The sequence below is a fragment of the Balaenoptera acutorostrata genome, chromosome 5, assembly GCF_949987535.1.
Source record: "Balaenoptera acutorostrata chromosome 5, mBalAcu1.1, whole genome shotgun sequence".
In the NCBI taxonomy this organism is placed as follows: Eukaryota; Metazoa; Chordata; class Mammalia; order Artiodactyla; family Balaenopteridae; genus Balaenoptera; species Balaenoptera acutorostrata.
This window is the reverse complement of record NC_080068.1, coordinates 139842637-139863638: the sequence shown is the minus strand read 5'-3', so window position 1 is coordinate 139863638 and position 21002 is coordinate 139842637. Positions and strand designations below refer to the sequence as shown.

At 42.7% G+C, this 21002-nt stretch overlaps 1 protein-coding gene across 14 annotated transcripts in view; it reads right to left on the bottom strand.

Annotated features, from left to right (window-relative positions):
- Window positions 1-21002, bottom strand: part of KIAA0232 (KIAA0232 ortholog) — an 89924-nt gene that overhangs the window by 13978 nt on the left and 54944 nt on the right. For 8 of the 14 annotated variants that reach the window (XR_009008319.1, XR_009008318.1, XM_057546431.1 and 5 more), the window contains exons 3-6: window positions 19902-20039; window positions 8514-8580; window positions 7283-7364; window positions 1916-5201 (exon numbers count right to left, since the gene is read on the bottom strand). Coding sequence is in view for 12 of the 14 variants with exons in the window: in XM_057546431.1 (XP_057402414.1) it covers window positions 1916-5201; window positions 7283-7364; window positions 8514-8580; window positions 19902-20039 (3573 nt within the window). In the remaining 2 variants the exon portion in view is untranslated. Of the gene's footprint in view, window positions 1-1915; window positions 5202-7282; window positions 7365-7721; window positions 7757-8513; window positions 8581-8825; window positions 9520-9829; window positions 10201-19901; window positions 20040-21002 lie in introns of those variants that run through there. The other 6 variants (XM_057546434.1, XM_057546435.1, XM_057546433.1 and 3 more) reach the window with 6 other exon arrangements.

Sequence of the window (21002 nt, the reverse complement as noted above, 5' to 3'; positions counted from 1 at the left end):
AATCCTACCTTCTAGACCACTTGCTCTGAAACAGATTGGCAGCTAGTGACTTTTAAAACAGAGCTTTGCCCTCTGTAAAGACTGCCCTCACTCAGGAAAGGAGGGGAAGAAGACCCTGGCAGGAGCTCCCCAAGACTGACAGGCAGTGTGAGAGAGTGAAAAGGCACAGATCTGGCCCCAGCCTGTCCTTTCAGGCCACGCTCAACCTTTCTGTACCTCAGATGAACCTCTGAAGTGAGCTCCCCCCCGGCTCTGAACTGTAAGCGATGCTGCTGAGAGAGCGGGGCTGTGAGGACCGATGACAGCTAGGACATCGGACAACCCCCGTGTCCTCTGAGGACTTCATTGGCAGCCAAGACCTTTCAGGACAACGCAGAATTCTGGTAACACATAAATACATCAACATGCTAGAAAGCTAAGGAATATGGTAATGGTATGATGCAGAATCTCGCTCCTTTCCTCTTTTTCTTTCTTCCCAATCTGGAACCAGGTGAAATACAAAGTACATAAAGGAACTTTTAAGGAAGAAAAGTGGGGCAATAAACAAACAGATAAAGCCTAACAACATTATTTTTTGTTGTTGTTCTGAGCAGTTCAGATTTCAGCGTTTCAGTGGGGTTCAACTCATGTTTAAACATCCCCAGGCCAGCTAATGGGAGCACTGATTCTCGAGTTGCCTGTGGGGCTTCCGACCATCACATGCACTCAGGTCCACACCTCAGCACCTAGCCGACAAATGAGTAAGGCATGACCTGTATCCATAAGGAGTTTATAATCTAATGAAGAAAGTACATCAATGACTCATGAAAAAGGGCAAATGCAATTAAAAGAAGAGGCATAGAGCACATGAAAATTAAAAGAAGGGAGAAATGATTTCTGATGCAGGTGGGGATGCAGCAGGGGAGAGAAGAGGAATGAGGGATGCATCAGTGGGGGACATGGGAGCTTGAGGGAGCCTCATGGTACCAGTGAGACTGAGCCATGTGAAGGGTGGTCAGAGTGTGCGGGGGGACAGATGGGAGGAAGGGTGACACAGCTGCTCTCCAGCCACAGGTGGCCTGACTTCTAAACACCTCCAACTGTCTTCTTAAAAGCTGCCCCTGGAAAAAGGCCAGGCACTGCTGTATCAAATAATGGCTGCAAATGGGCAGAGCACTGTGCTTTTTTTGTGAAACAGGTTATTGCCTTAAGTGTTATCTCTTGTATACTCACTCAGTTCAGGAATAGTCAAATGGTACAATGACTCCCATTAACAAAGCTATTACTGTTAACCTCATTTGATAGGTTGCCCCATATCATTCATGTAACCTCAGGAATATGTACTTCGTATAAAGCAAAGTCCACCTGTATGGGTTCTGTAGAAGCTATTTTGTTGCATTTGGATTATGGCTTAATTTTTACATGTACCACGATAAATTTTAGAGAATTCTATAGAGATGTAATTTATTTTACATGTAAAACATAAGTTTCAATAAGCTAATCAGTGTTTCAGAGACAATTAGACAGGCTTCCTATGTAAAGAAACCCTTTGCTGCCACTTCTGAAGAGCAAAGGACCTTTTGAAGAGTAAACAGCGACTTCTGGATTCATCAGTTTTTGAAAGCTGGAGCACTTACATGCCAGGCTTTGCTTTAAGCACAGTACGTGCACATTAAGACAACACAGAAACATCTCATATCCTGATTTATTTAAAAATATCTTTGCAGAAAATGTCTACTGTCTAGTTCAAATTTATGAATATCAAATCCACGTTAAGTCCTTCTGTAAAAATCATCAGAATGCTGCTAAGTTTTAAGACATTTAAACTAAATTTCCAATAATTTAACCCTATCTTTCACTGTCTGAAATGACTGTTCTTTAGAATTAAAGTCTGATCAAATGCTTTTACCAAATACCAATACACACTGACACATACCTCTTCCAGCTGTCCTGAAGAAACTGGATTATCTTCATAAGCAGGGAACTGACAACCTGCTTTGCAACTGCAAAAATTATTAATTTCTTCTTCACATTGTGCCATTATTTTACAATTTGCTTCTGAGCTTTCTAAATCGATTTCCAGAGACTCATTCAGGCTACATTCCAAACACTGATTCTGCTTTCCTACTGGCAGAATCCCAGCTGATTCCTCCTGGGAATCCAGTGATGTCTGAGCACTCTTTTCCATTCCAGATTTTTTTAACCTGGGAAGGAATTTTCCAGACTCAAGCTCTGATTTTCCATAGTAATGGCCTTCCTTCTCTGCATCTTCTTCCAGTGGTTTGAGATCTGCCTGTGGATCTTCAAATGCATCAACTTGAGAAGGAATAGGGATATTTGCTTCATCTTTTTCAGATTCAAATTCTGACTCACTTCCTCCTCCTGGGGACAGTTCAGATGCAGAAATAGGGCGAAAGTGAGTCCTAGGAGAGATCCGAATAGCCCTGTATTGTGTTCTGTCAACGCCACATATCCTGGGGTGGAGAACTTCACTGTCTGAATCAGAGCAGAGGATTGATTTCGGTTTAAAACTAGGACTGAAAGATGCAATCCCTTCGGGTTCAAATGAACACTCTACATGAAGAACTTGTGAAAATGGATTGCTTAAGTCAAAGGAAGAGAATGAATATTCAAGTCCAGGATCTTCAACTTGAAAGTTACCACAAGCTCCTAATAAGTCTTCATGGAAGATAAAAGAAAACCCCTTATTCAATCCATTTTCCCCGCTCTTCGGCTGGTCATTCTGTTCAAACGACACGAAGGGTTTCCATAACTGCCTGTGACCAGGAGCAAAACTGTTTCCTGGGGTCATAAAGACATCTGTACCAGCTATTGTCACCACGTCAGAAGCTGCACACTGTAACAAACTTCCTTTTGTGTGACTGGGTGGTACTACTGCCCATTCCCCATCGCTATTAAAGGTTTTGAGCTCTCCATAAACTCCTCCGAGAATGAATGAGTTCTCTTTATCTTGGGCCACATCCCAAGGTTTAGAGGGGGTAGTGTAATCACCACCATCCACCTTTGATAGCTCACCAGAAACAAAAGCTCTTTTCTCTGGGTTCTCTTTCTGTCCCTCCCACAGACGATATTCGGATCTCTGCACAGCCTTATTAGGCTCCTGGAGGGGCTCCATTTTAGCTTCAGCGTCCAAACAGCAGCAGCAGTTATTTACATCTGTCGAAAACAACTCATCATCAATCCTTTCTACTTCCACCACAGCTACAGAATTTCTATCTGCCATCTTTGTCCAAATGTCTTTAATAACCCCTGAGCTGTAGCCATCTCCACGTGGGCTGCTTTCACTACATACTTGCGTAGTTTCAAAGGTTTTGTTTTCTGTTTTTTGTTCTAGCTGAATACCACAGACAGATTCTAGTTTAGATTTTTTTTGGAAAACTAATGTCGGAATTTCTCCTAAAGTTCTACTGTTTTGCTGGCAAGTTTCATCTTGCAAAAAATCTAGAAGTTCTTCATCTACATAATTTGACGAGACTCTAGGAACTACATAATTCATATCGTCTGCATTAAACTGTGTGGATTCTTCAAACTGAATGTTTAATGTCTCATTGTCCGAACGTGTTTCTTCTGAATGGGACCATGGACTACAAGTTCTTGTTGAAAGATTAGAACAGTGTTCATTTTCTTCAAAGGCACTATTTTTGGTCCATATTAGTAATCTAGACTGTGTTTTTCCAAGCACATTAGCACTAGAATCTGTATTTTCATTTCCCAAGTTGAGTGTTTCAAAAGAAAATGGTAAAACAGAATTACTGCATTGCACTTCAAACACTGAAAAACAAGAGTTTATACCAGATCCTTCATTAATATCTGAGAAGAGCTCTTGATTGCCAGCAAGCAAATGCGGATTGAGCACTGTGCTGTCTAAGATCGGGGAGAGTCTAATTGGAGAATCTCCTCCAAAACTCTCTCCGTCGGCATCGCCAGAGCTGGATGAACAGCACTCCCAGAACTGAGCCAGACTGCCAAGGTCTTGCAGGAATAAGCCCTCAGCGCCCACAGAGCTGGTAGAATCTGTCCATATTGCACGTTCCCCTTGCAACTCCATTCCATCTAACACTATGCAACATTCTGCCTCAAAATCTGTTTTCTCTTTGCTTTTTTGTCGAATCATATTCAAAATCCGACTTTCTCCTTGCATTGTTTCTGAGGCACCAGGATCCAACATGGATTGGTCAATATCCACTTCATAGAAGTGCGTTAATTCTGATAGATGAATATCATCCAAGTATTTGTTGTCCTCCGGCAGAGAACAGAATGAGGTCCCAGTGAGGTCAATGTCCTCATTTATAACTGCAGGCATTTCTACAAAATGACCATCAATGAAAGTACCTGCTGCGAGGTATGTTTTATGAATATTATTGTTGCTGATACAAAGACCATGCACTGATTCAGACAATTCTTCTACTGCTTCTGAGGTCAGATCGCTTGTATCTTGCCTGTTTCGGTATGTGGTCTCTAGTTTACTTTTTCTGCTCAAAGGAACAAAATACTCAGCAATCGGTTCGGTATACCACAACGGCTCCTCTTTGTACTCTCTGTCGGCTCTGCTCTCCAGGCGCAGGTCTCTCCCTGCAGTGCTCCCGGCGTCCTTCCTGCCCATCTCCTTCAGCGGCCTTTTACCCCGCTTGCACAGCTGTTTGATGGAACCGCTGCTGCTGCTGCTGCTGCTTCCGGCATGCACGCTTCTTTCCGCCTTTTCGCCATGCTTCAGTGAAAGCCTGCTCTGCCCATTCCGCCCTTTTCTGTTTCGGATTTCTCGTGCCTTGTGTCTCACTTTCACACACTTCATGGATGCTTTTAACTCTCCCTGATTACCACTTGAGCTCGAGCCTCCTTCGCTGGAGCCGGAAGACCAGGAGCGAGGGCGCATCTTTCCTTCAGGCTTATGTCGGATTTGCTTTTTGTACAAAGCAGGCTTCTCTTCACCTGTGCCATTCCTAAATTTGTTCTCCTTCTCGTTTTGACTCTTGCTCTGGGTTTTCTCGTGCACGGTGGTGGGCATGTCACTGCTTCTCTCCTTGATGAGCTCACCTTCGCTGTTGCAGTCCTTCGGGGAGGACGTGTCTGTGCTAGCTGGTGGGGCTGTGGACGATGAAGAAGAGCTAGGGTAAGAACAGACTGCAGACTTGTTCCACACGGTCAGGATTTCTTGCAGGCAAACTGGTTTCTCAGAAAGTGGTGGAAATGCTTCATAGTACCTGAAAAGCAAGTAGAGAATTCAAAAGTGGGCGCTCAGACGTATCAGATATAGTAAAAACAACATCACCAATTGGAGAAATGGGATATTTCATTTCAATAGAGTCAGCGTTTACGTCACCCGTGAATGAGTAACTTTTTAAAAATTAATAATACCGTAAAATATACTTTATATTTAGTTCTATGGATCAAGCACCCTTACGTTCAGCAGTGAGAAAAGCACTATAGGAATATTTAGAAAATACGTTAAGTTGACTTTGTTCTTTAAAATTTGGATTTTCGTAAGTCACTAGTTACAAATTAATACAGGGGAAATAATGTAATATTTTGATATGAAATATCTGAATTTGAATCTCAGCTCAGTCATTTACTATGCTTGTGACTTTAAGCTAATCATGTAATGTCTTGGTCCCTTTCCTCACCTGTAAGATGGTGATACTATGACTTACCTCACAAGGCTGCTATGAGCACTGGAAGCAGATGTAGGTGAAAAGCTGGAGAGCAAAGCAGTCGAGAGCATGAGCTCTGAGCCGCACTCCCTGAGTCTGAATCCTCACTCTGCTATTTCCTAGCTGTGTGACCTTAGGCACGATCCTTAACCTCTCTGTGGCCTAGAAAACGGAGTAATTATAGTATCTATCTCACAGAGTTGTGAGGAGTAAAGGAATTAACATGCGAAATGAGTCAGAACGACACCTTCAGTGACTGTTGTTATCGAATCTTTTCTCAGGAGGCAAGTGCAATGCCCAGCATTAAGCAGACCCTCAGAAATGGCAGGTTTCTTGGAATTCAAGTGTTCAGAAAAGGGGATGCTGGTGAGGCCTAGAACAATCAGACAAAGCGGACCACAGCTGAGCCTGGACGTGCCAGATGCGCAGCGGTCTGGTGAGTATAACTGTGAGGCGTGGGAACCTGTGTGAGGACACGAAGATGCGGTGCCTCATTAGACCAGCAGCCATTGGGAACCCAGGGCCGGAAAACCAGGGAGGCTGGCTTCAGAGGGCTTGAAAACAGGAAAGAAGGGTTTTCAGTTTGCTAGGAAACTGGTAGCCACTGAAGATTTCAGAGCAAGACAGACTGACAAAGGAAGACTCGAGAGTCAGGATGGCTACCAAAGTGGGGACTGTCATTCTGGAAGCAAGTCAAGGTCACACATGAAGTGATAAAAGGCCGGGTGTTCAAAGGGCCTATACTTGACTCTCCTTTTCAGTCTAGACCAGAGCTGTCCAACAGAAATATATTATGAGCTTCATAAGTACTTTTTAATGTTCTAGGAATCCCATTAAATGCGAAAGAAGAAAGTGAAATTAATTCCAATAATATATTTTACGTAACCAAATATATCCACATTATCATTTCACATGTAATCAACAGTAAAAACTATCAATATAGTGTTTTACATTCTTTTTAAATGAAGTCTTTGAACGCTGATGGGTATGACACACACGGCACCTCTCAACCTGAAACAGACATGTCGCAAACGGCCAACAGCCGCACATGGCTACGGCTACGGCTACCGTGCTGGACAGCACAGCAACACAACCAACTAAGTACTCTTTTTCCCTTCAGATTTAGAAGTTGAGAAGATTCAAATAAAATGTATAATAAGGAAGTCTCCTTACAATGCAGTCAATTTAAATACGAACCATCTACAAAGAAAGACAGAAAAGCATCTTTAGGAAACAAGTCCAACAAGGTCAATGACTTGCCCAGTTCCCTCTGTAATCAGCAATGGGAACTTGGCTTCCTTGTGTATAAAACAAGGACAAGCCTAGTTGCTTACAGCTGTCTCAAAGGACTGGCGTGAATTTCAAAAGTCCTATATGAATGGACCATTAAATGGCCTTGTTTGCGTCATTCGTGAATTTCACAAATATTGATTCAATATGCGTGAAAAAGATAAGACCTCTTATTCACCTTTGAATTCTCAGCGTCAAGCACACAGTAAGTGCTCAATAAATTCCTGAGTTATAAAATATCAAACTAAATAGAATATGACAAACAAAAAACTGTAAACCATGTAGCAGTTATTAGTCTGATTTTAACAAATGCACGCTTTATTACTGAATACAATCTTACATACATTTCCACTTGATCCTTTGCTGTAGGGGATAATTCTGCCTCTGGAGAGGGAGACCCCTCTAACTTTTTGTGAATCTTCTCTTCTGTTATGAAACAAAAATTCAGAAAGATTTGTCTTATATTTAGTTAATAAATGCTCCTTTTTTTTCTTAAGTAAATTTAATCAGAAATTACATAGGCTTTTGTGGCTTTAAAAGAACGCTACACCAGTTTATCTTTTTAATAAAAATCTATTTCTTCAGTGTGCCAGAGGGAACTCTCTGGCTAAACCACGTTAACGTTGGGCTGAGAACGGAGAGAGGTTCACCTCATCACTGGCAGAGGCTCTAGAGGCACTTAATTAAGAGACTGAAATTCCCTGGGTACTTACTAATTACACCAGAAGGAGAGAACACCTGTTTAGATTCCAAAAATATTTTCTCACAAAACTCTGCACTCACCGACTTCATACTGCCTCATCTTGACTAACACTAATCTGTAAAGAAAGTTATTACAGTTAGCTCTCTGTTACTTAACATCTAGGTGAGGGCTGGGTTTCAACTAAAATAGAAGCAGAGGGCTCTACTCTTAGCTTAGCTCATGATACTGCCCTCAGATTAGAACAAATAAATTGTGCCCTTATTAAAAAGAACGCTCAAGGCTTGGTGGGCAGCAAAATGACCATGAAGAGGACATGTAAAATAAAGATCCTTAACTTTAATAGGTCACTCTTATTCTATGGGCTTGCAGGAAAGTTGAGAAAAGAAGCTCTGAGGGTTCACGAATCAAAATGACTTAATGAGCTTGTCAAGCCTGCCTTTCCAAGAACTTCAAGAGTCAAGGCAAAAGTTCCTTCCAAACCTAAAATAATTAGTTGACACCTTTGCAGGCCTTGATGTCAACAGGCAAATATTAACTTGGGGGGGTTGGGGGGAGGAGAAGGATGGGAAAGATAAGAGATTATTGCTCCAGATCCCTGAGCTTCAGTTTGAAGACAAACACAATGAAACGTCTCCTTTCCACGAGGGCACTTGTGGATTAAGTCATCCCTTTGAGGGCAGGGATCTATCGACCAGTGATGGCTATGGAATGACCCAGAAGCCACTCACAGCTAAAGACAGAGCATGACACTGGCCTGGTGACACACTGAATACAAAGACATTGCTCCTGTTGCCTTTCCTTTCTGATCAATTCTAAGATCTGGTGACTCCACCCCCCTGTGCGTGGGTAGCCCTTGGAGGCAGCACTCTCACCTTGCTGGCTCTGTAGGTCCTTCAGCCTGGAGCAGAGCTCCTCCACTAAAGTCTCGATACCAGAGCTCTGCGTGGGAACAGAAATGCACATAGTTTACTGCGAGGTATGTAAGAGTCAGGTATTTGTATGCTTTTGTCTTAATATAAAAGCTTTACAAATCTTCCATGTTTCAAAAGAAACACATTATCAATATTTAAATGAACATAAGAGTTTAAAAACTATAGGTTTCTAGATTCAATTTAGTATACATATTTTACTAATAAAGTATATTCACCAGCACTTACTGATAAAATGTGAAAATACTAATGTACCTCCCAGAGAGGCTTCTGTCTTCCCAGGGATACAGCATCTTGCTCACGGGGGAGCCTAAGGACCTAAATGCCCATCTTACGGTTAAAAGTCAGTCACTGTCAAAACCATTATTCAATATCTGTACGAGCAAGGGCTTGTACGAGACTCAATACAAATTAAAATCACAAAAATCTCCTCATGGTCCTCTGGGAGTACATGGTCTAAAGAAAACAGGTGACTTTTTTTTTTCTCTTAAAGTGAACACTCATGACTGGAACAAACAGAGGAGGTGGAAAACATATGTCATTACTGCAAGCGAATGTGAAAGCTTTACTTTAAGGGTCATGAATAGGGTATTAGCCTCTGTACAGAACTGGGGTAAAATTTAAGGAGAGTGCATGGAAGAGTCTGAAATTGGGAGGAAAAGAATAAGAGCCAAACTCTAAAGAAAAATGAATGATGGAAACAGGCATAAGCAAATCTTTTACTATTAGACTTTTAAACTTTTAAAATTCTCTATTTCTCACAGGAGGAAAGAAAAATCTTTTACAAGGTACAAAAAAAGTGACCGAGTTATTTCCTAGGAACTTTTTACTTATTCAGTGGCAGAAAGCCCTATTTAAATTGGAATCGAGTCTCTCTAGGTGGTCACAACCCTAACAGACGCACAGGACTCTGCCTCCTGTCGTCCTCACAGGGCCTTGAGGGGCTAAAAATAGACGCTACCCCATTCACTTCACCCAAAATGACTCAGCAAAGTATTACAGATATCCTCAACAAGAAACCGCAGTTACACAGTTTGAGCAGCAAGAAAGATTACAATGAAAACAGCTAATTGTAAACATTGATAGTTACAGTCTATCCACATCATATCACAGCTTTTAACAGGAGACAGGACAAAAGAAGAAAGGGAAATGGGCCAGAGGAGAGCTGTCCTTTCCTTAAAAACTCCTAAAAACCATGGCAGATATTGGTCATAAGCACAACTCTGACTACACAATTCCATCGGAAAGACTCTGCTTACCATAATGTTCAAGGTGTGATGAGTATGGCCGTTTTATTCCACTTCCTCCAGACCATGAACCTAACACCGGTGTCAGCTGACTCGCGGCTGCACGCTGGTCTGTACAGCAAGCCTGTGTCACTGTGTTTCTAAAGCCGGTGCCAGTCTCCAGGGCAGAACACCAAGCCCTAGGGATTGCTTATTCGACTCCGCTCGATCCTCTGCAACGGCGGGCCACCTACCATTCTCCATAGAGCGCTCATTACAATAGTCAGCAGATGTTACTTTTTACGCTTTGTCTTGGAAATCACTTCCAAGCAACTGTAAAATTTAGCTGTTCCGGATAGTAACGCAGCTTAGAAGTATATACATTTGCTCTCATATATAAATGGAAAATAGACAACACGCTTAGTCCTTAACCCTGCACACAAGAGCAAGCTCTACCGACCCCGCTTCTGTCTTCCTTCCTTGATTCCTGCAGCATCATAATTGTATTTTTTCAAAAAAATCATTAGACCACACTGGGTTATCATAATAGTAAACTGAGCAACAAAAAGGGGTGTCAGAAGCAGCACTGGACCCTGTCATCTCCTGGCAGGCATTCTGAAGTGTCGATTTGGTGCTGTTAATGAGAAATTTTATCCACTTTCCCAACTATGATATTAAGTACTAGATAATTTTATTAATCATATTTTAACAGTATACCATATCCACAAGGGCATTCAAGAATACTGAGAGCCTGCAGTACATTATACTCATATTTTAGTGACAACTCTAAGGGGAAACAATGCCGTAGGTGAAAAAACACTGACATTCTACCGCTTAACTCATGAACTGCTTTTCTCAGCTGTAAGATGGGTAATACCCACCCACTTACCTCCCAATACCAAACCAACATGAGAAGCTGCTCTGCAAACCACAGGAGCACTCTAAAATTCAAGTTATGGTATCCAAATCTGAACACCGGGGGGCGCACACACGGAGCCGGGCACTTTTCAGGAGACGTTCAATAAGCGGTCCTCCAGACACACGACCATTCACTCGTGTACTTCTCACTCACTCACTCACTCACTCAGCAAATGGGCAGGGCCCCCGACGGCCAGGCAGGACACCCGCAGAGATGAGCTCCCTACCCTCAGGGAGTTTACTCTCGAATAACTGTCACTTCTCACAGTTGGGAGATGGCCGGGGGCAATGTATCTGGGCCCGCACTCCTGCCTTGCCCATACTCACTGGGCAGCGGGGTGCAGCGCCGCTCCTGGTCCCTGAACACCCCCCTCTCAAGATTCCCAAGGGTAAACTAAGGTGATGTGCGTGTGAGGCGCCTCTCAGAGTGCCTGTCACATGAGTCACCTAAATACTGGTGCCCCCTCTAGACTGTCGATACGTTTCTCACTTCCCAGAGTCTCATTTTTGGATTCACTGCTTTTAAAATGCCTTGAGTTTCTGCTCTGATTTGAGTTTGAGGGTGGAGGAGTAGGAAGGGTACCTAACCTGATCCAGATGCCGCAAAGTCCTCCGGATTCTGCCGGGACTCCACGGTGCCGGCACTGCTGCCTTCCCTCTCCTAGGCGACAGCGTGGAGCCAGCAGACACTTTCGTGAGGATGCGGCCCAGGTCAAACACTGCAGCTACTGCCCCACTGCTTCTGGGAAAGATTTTTTATTTGTTCCCTGATAAACTTCTATCATTTCCCATACCACAGCGTTTCCAATGCTTCTCCCCCCTCTCTGTGCTTCCCATCCTTCTCAACTACTGACCTTAATCATCAGCATCAAGGAAACAAAGGCAATCTGACTCATTCTGCCTCATTCTCTCTCCTCTCCGGAGTCAAAGGCTTCTGTAGCTATGTTAATCATCTCAAAGGTTAATCTTTTATGGAGAACCCTTCGGCACTGGATATTGCCTAAATGCGTGACAGGCAGCTCCACACCAACCCTGTGATCGTTAACCAATGTGGTACTCAGGGGCACTCAACCGCCTGGTCCGTGCCGCTGGGAGTCAAAGAGACGTGGGTTTGAACTTCACCTCAGGGTTAGCCACATGACCCCCCTTAAGCCAGTCACCTAGCAAAGCCTTACTTTTCACAGCTGGAAAATGGGAGCATACCAATGACACTTCCAAATAGCTGGGTTTTGAACTTCTTGAATTGGTCCCCTAATTTTTTTTTTCTTTCCTATTTACCATTTCTTCGTTTTTTGGTTTTACTTCCTGGGAGATTTCCTCAGCTATACCTTCCAACCCTTCTGTTGAGTTCTTTCATTCCTATTATCATGTTTAGAATTTTCAAGAGATCATCTTGTCCCTTGGATTGTTTCTTCTTTGCAGCAACCTTTTCCTCAGAGAGAAATTCCCCAATCTTCAGAGTTCTGGCAGACAGGGAGAAGAAAGGGATGGGGATTCAACAATTTGCCAACTTGCATTTAGTCCCCAGTTTTCATTACGGTATCTCATGCTTTCCCTCAGAGGTGCCTGGTGTCCCAAGCCTGTCTGGTTTCCATCTGTCACGAAAGTACCTGTCAGGACGGGGAAAGCCTGGTACCCTCAGTGAGCCACGACTCCTGGCACTCACCCCTAGTGTAGGCCCCTCCCCCAAATGTGCTAGGATTCCTCAGCGAGACACTAGCAATTGTGAAGCATGCCCTCTCGGAATGCTAACTCCCGGGCTCCATCTGCCGTAGACAGAAGCCTAAGCTAGCCACGCGGAGAAGGTCACAGCTCCTAGCTATCCCTCCTGAGGTGCCAGACAAGCTAAGAGAGCAATCTTGGATGTTCCGGTCCCAGCTGCCAACGACTGCAACGGGACGAGACCTCAAACAAGACCAGCGGGGGCTTCCCTGGTGGCGCAGGGGTTAAGAATCCGCCTGCCAATGCAGGGGACACGGGTTCGAGCCCTGGCCTGGGAAGACCCCACATGCCGCGGAGCAAATAAGCCCGTGCACCACAACTACTGAGCCTGCACCACTACTGAAGCCCACGTGCCTAGAGCCTGTGCTCTGCAACAAGAGAAGTCATGACAATGAGAAGCCCACGCACCGCAACGAAGAGTGGCCCCCGCTAGCTGCAGCTAGAGAAAGCCCGCGCACAGCAACGAAGACCCAACACAGCCAAAAATAAAAACAAATAAATAAATTTATTTAAAAAACAAACAAACAAGACCAGGGGGACTTCCCTAGAGGTCCAGTCGCTAAGACTCCGTGCTCCTAATGCAGGGGGGCCGGGTTCGATCCCTGGTCAGGGAACTAGATCCCACACGCCACAACTAAGAGCCTGCATGCTGCAACTAAAAGATCCCGCGTGCAGCAATGAAGATCCCGCACGCGCAACTAAGACCCAGCACAGCCAAATAAATAAATATTAAAATATATATATATCAATAGTTAAAAAAAAAAAAAAACCAGACCAGCAAAAGAACCTCCCAGCTGAGCCCTACCCAACCCACAGACTTGTTAAGTCAATAAACAAAAGAGCACCAGTAAGACAACTGAGAATATATACCAGGGTTCATAAACTCATGTCTTCAGTGGCCAGGGAAGTAATATAAACATGTGACACCCAGGTATAATGCAATAGGAAGCAGTGGGGCACGTGGCTACGTGGATGGAATAAACATCCATGGCCTACAGCCATTTAAGGATAATTTTTAAACAAAAAATCCAAACAAACAAAAGGCTGTCTCTGCCAAGGCACCTGCATGAGGGCTGTGATTCCCATTGTTAAACACAGGAGGATCTACAAAAATCTACCCAATGGCTTGCCTCCAGCTCTTATTTATATTCCCTCTCTAGAATGTGGTATAGAGGAGGAGGGAAGTATGCAATGGATAAATATTACTGCACCCCTACTACAGGCCAAGGAGGCATATTAGAAAAGATAATCTTTCTGGTTAGGTCCATAGCTTTCATCAGATACGCAAGCCTGTGATGCTAAAATGGTGAAAAAAACAACTGACTTTAATGTAGCAGTCTGATGCCTAAGTATATACTCTAGAAAAGGCACTGTACATATGCACAAGGGTGGGAGCACAAGAACGGTCCTTGCTGTGTTCTTTATAACAATCAAAACTGGGAAACAACTGAAAGGTCCATTACCAGAAGAATAAATAGCTTTACAGTGTTACAATGGACATTTAGCGGTGAAGAGAAATTATAAGATCATACTAGTAACATAGATAAATCTTTCAAAATGTTAACTAAAAGAAGCAAGTTACAAAATACATAGAGTATGATACCATTCATATAAAGCTAACATGCAAAATAGTCACACATTTGTGTATCCCCTCGAACAACATTTAGTAAGAGTGTAAAGATGTGCACGGGAGAGAGGAAAACCAAGTTCAGAGCACTGGTAACCTCGGAGAGTGATGGAGAGAAGTGCCACAAGGAAAGGGCACTTGCGGGGCTCAAGCTGTTTGCATAATTATGTGTTTCTCAAGCCACGTGCACAGGTGCGCACTGTTCTGGTCTCTGTCCCTCCCCGCGTCTGCCTTCCCGCCCTCATGCACTCGGTCTGTCACACCCCACTCCATAACCCCCACGTATGCCTCTTTTTATGTCCTTTTGCTCACCTCATCCTCAGAGTTTTAGAGCAGTCCCTCCCACTCGTTTCCTTTTCCACACCCTCACTTTCAGCATTTAATACTGTAGGAAACTTCCGATAAAAATCCCAACTTTCTACCTTTTCTAAAAAGAGAGAAGACCTGGCACCACCGGGACAGTGTTTCCCACAGGCCAACCCGCTCCCCATCGCCTCATTCATTTAGCGTCCTACTCAGCCCCAGACATGCCAGACGGCAAGCTCTGGCCAAACAAGCAAGTGGTCTATTGTTCAATCTCCTCCCCCAAACCACCCAGCCCATCAACCCCAGACACGCATATCCAACTGCGTTTTCAAAACCTCCACCGGCTCTCTCTCACAGGCATCTCACGTTCAAATCCTAACTCATACCCATCCACCCACAAATTAGTGTTTCTTCCCCAATTTTTTTCCTCAGTACATGAAGATTCCTTTCTTGCAGTTGCTCAGCCCAAAAACCTTGGCTATCTTCTCTGACTCTGCCCTCTTCCTCCACCCTACATCCAATCTCGTCAGCTCTACCTTCAAAATACATTTAGAAACTAACAAGGTCTCGCCCTCATCGGCCTTCTGGACTAATACTAAGGCAACAGCTGCACTGATAAGGTAATAGCTCCTGACCTGCTTTCTCTGCATCTGCCTCTGCCCCTCCATCTACCCTGCCTCGCCCCAACCCATCTACTCTTGAAGGCAGCAGCCAGCAGCACCTTGTCAGCATTTAAGTCAAGCTACATCGGCCCTCTGCTCCAAACTCTCCAACTTTCAAGGCTTCTCAGAGGAAAAGCCAAAGCCCTCATAACAGCCTACAGGCTTCCTTGAATGCCCAGCTCTATCTATGCCCAAGGAGATAAGGCCTAGGCTTCCTCAGGCAGGGTTGGCTGTGACAACAGCGCAATTGTGAGCATTCTTGGCTTTAATAACCACTGGCTTCTCAGGGGTCTGGCCTGTAGAGGGAGCACAGCATCACCTCTTACAACGTAGACAGCGCACCCAGACGGGTACTGCACACATTTAAGGGCTCAGTAAATATTAGTTATCACTGTCTTGATGCTCATTATCCAGAATGGATAAGTTCAAATGTCAGCATGCAAAGAAACAATGTATATGGTCAAAATTAACCTTGAAAGTAAATTGCCATAAATGACTTCACATGTTTTTTTAGATACAACCCTGTACAGCACATAAACAATACATACGCAAAATATTGAGATGTACTATGTACTTTTACTGGCAAAAAGAATTTTACTGGTGAACTTAGCTGAATGTGAAAATATGAGCAGTTGCAATAAGACTTCACTGTACCGAGGACATAAATCCTCTATAAGACTCTTTAAATAACCACAGATCAAGTCAGTTACCCAGGGTAAGTTGCAGTGCTGTTACTTTCAAGACTAACTTAATTGAAATAAGTTATCATTGCCTCCTAACTTTATTCCCCAAACAGGGCCTTGTTGAGTTTCTAATATTCTAACCATTCCCAAAATGGGAGATGAAATACTAGCTCTGATTCAGTTTTAAGGAGCTCAATAAAAATAAAACAGAAATATAACTAATTATTAAAAACAAAAACAAAGCAATATGAAAAGCTCCACCTCTGGGGAAAGAGAAAACAGAACCAAGTAAACGTGAGGATTCACAACACAACAGTTGGCACAGTTCCACTTTCTATGTTTTTAGAAGGGAGAAAGGGAGGTGTGGATATACGTACCCACATCAGGCATGCGCCATGTCCACTGGTAACAGAAACAGAACAACTTAGGATAACATCACATAACTATAAAATGCCCACCTGGGGGAGGTCTGAGTGACCTATCGCTGAGTCACAGCACCGTTCTTATTTACAGACCCCATTACTAACTGCACTCAAAGCAAATGCAAAATGTTATAGCAAAAAATGAGTACCAGAGAATTCCATGTTATTTGCATGTTTAAACGAAGAGTATTAGCAAAGGCAGTTTCAGCTGGGACTTAACAAACAACAAAGCCCATTAAAGGTCATGGTCCCCAACAGGAATAAACAATGGCTCACAGATGTTCACGGGTGTTGCCAAACTCTCATCACTGTATAAAATTACATTCGGACATAACTGAGTTTGCTCATGGTTTTGGGGACGTTTCTCAGATGAATACCGGGCTGAGCGGGTTCAGAGACGTGCTGAAATGTGGGTACAACTCGATGCAAGGGTTAAGTGGAGGCGCAGCATCACACCACAGGCAGGCAGAACTGCAGTCAGAGACGTCAGCCTTTCTACTTAAACCATGGCGCAGCGAAGAGTCTGATAACAGCTAATACTGTAGCTGTAACAGTCACACATGCACACACGAAAGTAACGAGAAAAGAATTCATCTCACATGTAACGCAAAACATCACCTCTACCTACCTACCTAATACAGTGATAGCATCACCTATGTTATTGTCTTGTGATTATGTCATTAACATTTTAAGCAATTAGACTGTAAACCTGTTAGTGGCTTTTGACTCTGATCAGTTAGTAGTGACTACACAGAGCTGCACGAAGAAGGGGTCTAAGTTGGCATTAGAACTGGATGGGAAAGCAAAGCACAGAATCGCGAACGTTACCATCCTCAGTATTTAGGGAATGAACACACGCATGTGCAAACATTCACTGTGGCAAAAATATAAGATAAAATAGAACTCTGCATTATAATTTCCTACATAGGGGCTTCTTTGCTCTCTTCTTTTCACTGAAGCCACCAGGCAGATTCTAGAAAAAAAAAAAAACAGCCTACAGTTTCATAAGTGACCACAGTGAATCCTTTCCATTGTTACAGGCCATAGTTAGAGAGGGTTCTTTTCAACTTCTTTCCACTGGCTCCCAAGAGCCAGGTGAGCTGTCTTAAGGGGGCTGTGCGCTGCTGCACACACAGCAGGCGGCTCCGGGTCTTGAGGACTTCCTACTTCCTTTTCACTCTGTCCCCAGGCACTCGGCTGAGCTCCTGGTGTATGACTGGCACATTCACTTCCTCAGCCGACTTTAATTTGGTAAGATTAAAAAAACAATCCTTATTAGGAAAAAGAACACAATAATTTTTAATAAAATGAGAAGGAAAGAGTTAGGACAAATATGCTTCATTGGGTTTGAAAACAAAAATCCTGCCTTTGACAGCCAGGCAAAGGAAAGCATTTTCTAAAGCAACAACTTAAAGAATCAAAGATCTGTGCAAGCCACTCTTCTCCCCTGCACTGTTTCTACCTGACACCAAGTTCTTTGTTGGCACACATCACGCTCAGCTAGGATGAATTACACACACTCCAAAAGCTGTCGGAGGAGCAGGGTCTTGCACTGCACACAACAAGGTGCCTGTGCTCCCCCTTCGCCCACAGTTGATTTCAGCTGTCCTTGTTTTTCAGTCCACTTCACCATGAGTCGAAGGCTAGAGTCATTTCTCAGCAACTTTGGTCCAAAGCAGAAATAAGATCCTTTTCCAGATTGAAACTCCCTACTCATATTTTCCTCCCAACCATGACTCAGCAGTAGCTTTTTTGGATTTTGCTCAAAGAATTTACCTGAACTAACCTCTCACTTTAAAAAACCATTTCCATTTTCAATTCCTTTAAAAGCTCTGAATTCCTTTACCAATCTATTACCCCCTTCAGTGTCACACAGAAAACACCTTTTGGGTACCTGTCCAACCACCCCCTTTGCTCTGAGGACTACCCATCACTCAGCCCCTGCTGAAGGAGTGGACCTGCAGGCGACTCTGTCCCCTCGCCACAGCTTATCAAAGCACAGGCGGACAACTGGCCCAAGCCTAGCAAATCAGATTCTCCCTCAACTGAATGGGGTTGGGTACCAGACTTCAGCAGTCATGCTGGGCTGGGGCTAGAATGGTCATTTTTTCACCATGCGTGTGCCGAAGCAGAGAAAGCCAGACTTCAGGTAGAGAGGGAATGACCCAGAAACACAGAGAGAAGCAAATGAGAGACTGTGGGTCATTAGAGAAAATGACTTTGGCTGCCAAGCATTTGGTTCCCAGTTCAGGTCACTCCCCAGGCTGCTGCATTCCCAGCACTGGGTTTCAGTGAGATATCCCTGTAACCTTTATGTATATTTCCATTTTTTCTTAAACTAGGTTAATTATGTTCCTTCTCTTTGTAACAAAAAGGTACCTAAGATAACCACATGAGTGGTAACTTCCAAATTCCTATCCCATAGTCTATGAGGCAGCAGCTTCAAGAAATCAGAAGTTAAAAAAAAATCCAAGGGGTGAGGGAGAGGAAAACAGTGGGAAGGGGAAAAAGAAGGACTGGATGAAAGTGGAAGACTCTTTGGAAACTGAGGTTCAACTCAATTCAAGAGAAATGCAGGACCTTCTACACGACAGGCACTCACTCCGCTAGGCACCAGGAGATGCAAAGACGGGGAACTCACAGTCCTGGCGTCCAAGGAGCACAGTCGTGAAGGGAAGACAGAAATGCACAACTGCATTTAGGATGTGAGGGTATGCACCAGGTACCACGGGCACAGGCCAGGGAGTCGGGCTCCCACAGACAACTCTGAGCAGGATGAGAACACACAGCTGGGAAGCACTGAACAAGCTTTCAAGGGCATGTGTGGTACATGGGAGACAAAACAGAACTTCTGCAGATTATCAAATGGAGCGAAGCTGGTTACCCCCAACATCAGACCGCCTGATAACTTAATTTAGGAAGGAAGTTTCTGCAGGTCGGAAGCTTCTCTACACAGCTGGTATGAATCTTCTCAATTTAACTTTGAATTGTAAAGGTGCTTAAAGCACACTATCTCAAATAGCATGGTAAAAGCAAAATAATTTTCTAAGTAGTTATGATCTCAGAGATTATATCGTATAGTGAGTAACAAAGAATCAGAGTATTAATTTAAATAGGCGATTATGTTCTAAAACTATGTTGTTATTTCAGGATGCTGAAGGACATAAGAAATATTTTACATGAAACGTTAAAAGGTCACTAAAACAATCTTATAATATTTTCCTTAAAAACAAACAAAAAATTATGAATCAAGCAAACATAGTGTTCTTAAATGTTAGAACTGCTTTCCCACTTCCAGCAATGTATCCAAAATATATAGATATACCATGGGAAAAGCCACGCATGAATATATTCTAGACAGCATAACAAAAAATTAAGAGCAATCTAAATATCCAGTAATAAAGAATATATTAGGTGGCTATTAGAATATTATTTGATGAAATATAACTTAGCCACTAAAAAGAATAAAGATAATGTATCAATAATAACAAAATGAAATATATGTTAAATGGGGAAAAAATATATAAAATTTTATGTATTCTCCAATTACAATAGTACCTAAAAAAGAATATATTATATAAAACTCAATATATATAGAAAAATGCTATAAAGGAAAAAATGACAATGTTTACGTAACCGTGGTGAGATAATGAGTACTTTACTTTTCTAAGTTTTTTTTGGTCAAGATGTATTATCGGTAAACTTTTAAGAAATACCGCCTCCTTTTTTTCTCCCCTAAGTATTAGAAATCAAATGTAAACTTACTTCATCAGAAGCAGATCGAAGACACTGGACAGCAGCCTGTTTTTTCATTTCTTCTAGAGTTAGATCTGAGCACTTTTTCTTACTCTTTCCCCATTTCTTATAAGCTCCTTTTTCCCAGCCCAGGAAGATGTCATTCTCCTAAAATAAGATTGGACGAGTTTCAATGATCAACGCTGAATCACAAGTTTCAAACACTTATTATTTCCCACATACTTACACATATATTCCCCTAGCAAATTATTTTCATTCACAAATTGGTACACACTAATAAATTAAGAGACCACAGGACACTGTCAATCAGAACACTTCAGAATAATCCATTGTTTTGATATCTGTTCCTCAAGTAATTATTATTTAGGATTTATGATCTCAATAAATCTGACCCATTTATATTTATAGAAAATGCTAATAAACTCATTCACATGTAAATTCAAGTGTTATCATTTAAATTTCAGTATAAATTCTAAACTATACACACAATTAAATGTCCTCTTTTCTGTACTTCCCACTCGTCAATAATGACTGTTCATGTTACCAGCAGATTTTTTTTTTTTCCTGGCCGCGCCACACGGCATACAGGATCCTAGCTCCCAGACCAGGAATTGAACCTGTGCCCCCTGCGGTTGAAGGGCAAAGTCCTAACCACTGGACCGCCAGGGAAGTCCCTTACTAGCAGATCTTAACATTTAACAGGTGAATGGTTCATTCCTATATCTTGCAGTCTAAAAAACAACAGATATAAAATATTTTATGTATTTTAAGCTTATTTTCCCCTTGATTATATATGCCCATTATAAAAACTAAGGAAAATTGGAAAAGCAGGAAGAAAGCAAATCATCCACGATCCTACCACCCAGAGAAAATTATAACAATTTGGTCTGCTTCATTTGGTCTTTTTCACATGCTTTAAAAAAAACACGATTGAATTCACACTATTTGTACAATTTTGTACTTAACTTATATTGTAAACATTACCCCCGTGTTACTACAAATTCTTTGGTTATACAATATTCCAAGATGTAGGTTTACTTTACCTCCCTGAACTGGGACTTGAGTATTTTTAATTGCTTTGCCACTTCATTTTGCCCTTCATTTGGTAAA